This window comes from Oppia nitens, unplaced genomic scaffold (genome assembly GCF_028296485.1).
Source record: "Oppia nitens isolate AA-2021 unplaced genomic scaffold, nextdenovo-longstitch-racon4-pilon3 scaffold5_pilon_pilon_pilon, whole genome shotgun sequence".
Lineage (NCBI taxonomy): Eukaryota > Metazoa > Arthropoda > Arachnida > Sarcoptiformes > Oppiidae > Oppia > Oppia nitens.
Window position 1 is genome coordinate 8296136 of NW_026533243.1, and position 4133 is coordinate 8300268.

General features: G+C 24.8%; 1 protein-coding gene across 1 annotated transcript; it reads left to right on the forward strand.

The window, feature by feature from the left end:
* The first annotated feature begins 2393 nt into the window (after positions 1 to 2393).
* LOC128961389 (probable endolytic peptidoglycan transglycosylase RlpA) lies at positions 2394 to 3076 on the forward strand. Its single transcript, XM_054307623.1, has 3 exons — positions 2394 to 2444; positions 2616 to 2709; positions 2794 to 3076. The coding sequence occupies exons 2-3, from the start codon at positions 2643 to 2645 to the stop codon at positions 3069 to 3071; spliced, it is 345 nt and encodes a 114-aa protein (XP_054163598.1). The 5' UTR covers positions 2394 to 2444; positions 2616 to 2642; the 3' UTR covers positions 3072 to 3076.
* The last annotated feature ends 1057 nt before the right edge of the window (positions 3077 to 4133 follow it).

Sequence of the window (4133 nt, forward strand, 5' to 3'; positions counted from 1 at the left end):
GACTATCTTAATGACTATTTGATGTCTTCACTCAATTATTAACATCATTATTATAGTGGTGGTCGGTGCCACTTAAACTACCTGTGCGACATATGGTTATTATGTAATATAGATGTATGTGTGTATGTAAGGAAAGGGAAAGAAAAAAAGAAAGAGAGAGAATTGAGTGTAATTTTTATAGTGATTTACAGGTAATAATGACTGACTCGACAATTATCTCTCTCTCTCTCTCTTTCTCTAACTAACTATGGTATCATAAAAATAACATTTGATATAACACTATAAAATGAATAATCATTAATGTATATAATAAAAGATTGTGTGCTCTCATGAGAATCTCTATACACTTTTATTTGATGACAAATAAATAACACTTGAAAATAATATCTATTTTATATATCGTATACTATACTATAATATAATAAAAATAAAATAAGGAGATCACACACTTGTTGTTATGACTTAATTATTATTATCTTTATGGATACACATTCAACATATGGTAGTAATGACTTAAATAAAATTTAACACAACTTTATAGCTAAAAATAAAATAATCTGATAGATAATGTATTATTTATTGTATATCAAACTGTATGGTAAAAAAATCGTAATAATCTCATAGCACACACACAAATCAGTCATTAATTTTCAAACTATTGTATCAAATATAAGATGTGAATGTTTTCATACCGATTGTTTGAATCAATTGAAGAAAAAACTCAGTTTATATATAATATGACTAATACTTGAGATTTTCTTTATTTATTGGGATAAGTATGTGATAAACGATGAATGAATAGCACAGGGAGTTAGTGATCGAGAGTTTGTGTGTTTGTGTGAGTGAGTGAGTAATTGAAAGAAATTTTTGCTAAATAACTATTAAGTTAAAAATATCAATATATTTATATATTATATACAGTATAAATAGCTATTAAAAATAAACTATTGATAGCAGCTCTCTCTCTCTCTCTCTATCTCTCTCTCTCTCCAAATGGGATTAGTAATGGACAGACAATTGGAAAAAGAAAAATACTGTAAAATAGATTGTATAGTATATATAATAAGTGATTGAAAATTGATTTTTTCTCATTCAATTGGTGTCAAGTATTAGCTAAAAGTGAGTTAAAATAAGTACAGGGAGGGGAACTATACACACACACACACATGGAGGTAGTTGTTGACCTATGGGCCATAGGCTAAGTCTTTGTATCCATGTGTGGGGGGCATTGGTGTGGTGGTGGTGGTGCAGGTGTCGGTATACAAACATACACAACACAACTAATCTCAAATGGCAGTCATTTATTTCAATAGCTATGATTTGCTACCAAAAAAAAACTTATAATAACATCAAAAACTGCCAACAATTTTGAACGAACTTAAGGTGTACTGTATTTACAGACTAGAGCACCGGTATGTATGTATGTATGTATGTATCGAAACTGTATTTAAACAAAATTTTTAAAATTTATAAATATACAGCACTGTATGTGTCGGAGACATACAGTACAGTACATACATACCAACCAACAAAAATTTATGTAGACTCCTATGTAAACATTAGCTCAATTTTTTTTGTAACTATAGCTTATTTATTTGGTGTCTCAATAATTTTATTTTTTTTAAAGCCGACAGTGCTTTATAGGGATACACCAGTAGTAGTAGTGGTAGTTATTATTAGTGGGCGATGGGAACTGCCATCAGGCACTGGCATTCCTCTCAAGTTTATGTAATTTACTGTAATTTTTTAAAGTTTAAAAATAATATTTACATTAAAAATTCTACGTTTTTTTAAAAAAAAAATTAAATTAATAATGAATAAAACATTTTTTTTATTTACTATCGCTATATAAAATTTTCTCTAGATATGTATATTATTATTATTTTTTTGAAAATAATTATTAAAATATCAAATATAATTTATAAAAAAAATTACACTGACCCAGGCTATGACAAACATAAACTTGGTAAAAAATACTTTATAATGTAAAAAATTATTTAGTCATTATTATTAGATATAAGGTTAAATAAAATTAGTTATAATTTATAATCAATATGAGTGCAAATAAATAAATTGTTTTGAAATTATTATTTATAATTAATTGAAATAATACTATAAATTAATTATATTATATGGCAATATAGCACATCATAATTCAAATATGGACTAATTGAACATAAATAAGTTAAATAAAAAATAAATATATTAATAATAATGTCATATTTTATATGGCAATATGTTATAAAGTATATACTTTTATATAAAAATTAATATCATTATATTCAATAAAATTACATTGAATAATATTTACAACAATCATTTATTTTTTAATTTAATGAAATATATTATACAACAACAAAAATTAATTGTGATTATTAATCTAAAAATTGACAATTGATTAATAATATTACTGAACTTTATAAACATTTAACTTAATAAACAAGGTAATTAATTAAATATTTTTTTCATAAATACTAATTAATTAATTATCAATAAAATCATAGCATCATTGTTTAAGAAAAAAAACTATATAAACAGGATTATAATTATTTAAAATTTTAATCTAAAATATTGATTGAAAAAATTATTATTTTATTTTTTTTGCAAATTAATAGAAGAAAAAATCGCTAAATAAAAACAAAATGAGCAAGTTAATATTGTTAACATTTGCTATTATATTAGCAACATGCATGTTGTCCTGCATATCATGTAAGTGATTATTTAATTTGTTTAATATAAGATTTTTAATTATTATTTAATTTTTATTAAAAAAAATTACTATTATAATAACAGGTGAATCGGGTGAGTGTTCGTGGTATGGGACGGGATTGAAAGGGGCGCTGACGGCCAGTGGCGAAAAGTTTGATCCCAATGCTCTGACAGCAGCGCACAAAACATTGCCTTTCGGTACAATGGTTCGGGTGTCGTGCAATGGCCGTACAGTTGTTGTCCGTATTAACGATAGGGGACCGTTTGTTGCCGGACGTATACTTGACCTCAGTGTTGCCGGTGGTCAACAGCTAAACATTATCAATGCTGGTCTATGTCAGTGCACTGTTGATAAAGCATAACAACATCACACCCACCCATACTCACTGTAATGTCAAATCAATTTGAATTAATTATTATTCAATAATATTAAATTATTTTATTATATATAAAATTAGTATTATTTTATTTTTGTTTTGTTTTGTTTTTTTTAACTTAAAATAAAATTTATTCAAATATTACATTAGATTAATATGTAAATTTTTTTTATTAATGTTAATTTACTAATAAAAACATACTTTACTTTTTTTGTTTGTTTTAATTTCTAAGATTTGATGTAAAACATAAACATATAAATAATCTTTAGAAATAAGTTTCTTTAAAAAAATTTTTGAAATTTTTATTTTTTTCTGAAATATTTCCATTGAAATGATAGTTTATAAAAAAAAAATCTTAAATTACAGCATTTGATTAGATCTATAAATTTTTAAGAAATTTTATGTTAGATATATTACATCAAACTATATAACATATTTTATATTAACAAAAAAATATGTGTCTCAACTCATTTACTCTGAGATGTTTGAACACAGAAAAAAATCATAGTTTTAATTCATGGGATGTGTTATGGATGGTATAGTTAGTCAATGGGCCGTTCCCTATGCATCTTATATATAAATGAAACAAAATTTATTAAAAAAAAAACTATACTAACTCTTGTTATACAATTTTTTTAATAAACAAAATTTTTAAATATGCATTTTTAGTTAGTATTGTAAATGATTTAATGTAGATGTGTATCATATAATACCCCAAATATGATACGATATTAGATATATGATGTCAACATTTTTATTTTAGACAGGCATACAAGCCTTTATTTTATGCAAGCATTGCATCCTCTAAATTATGATAGAAGTGCTGGAAAGTGGTGGTCGTATTCAATGGTTGATTGCAAATATTATGTCATCCCTTTCTCTCACTCTTTTACACTCTCTCTCTCTCTCTCTCTCCTCTCTCTCTCTCTCTCTTCAAATGGTAATATTAAGTAATAAATATACGATATGTTAGACAAGACAGGCAAATATAAATACTTATCTCATATATACAGATATATATATAAATATAAATATATTTATATATAA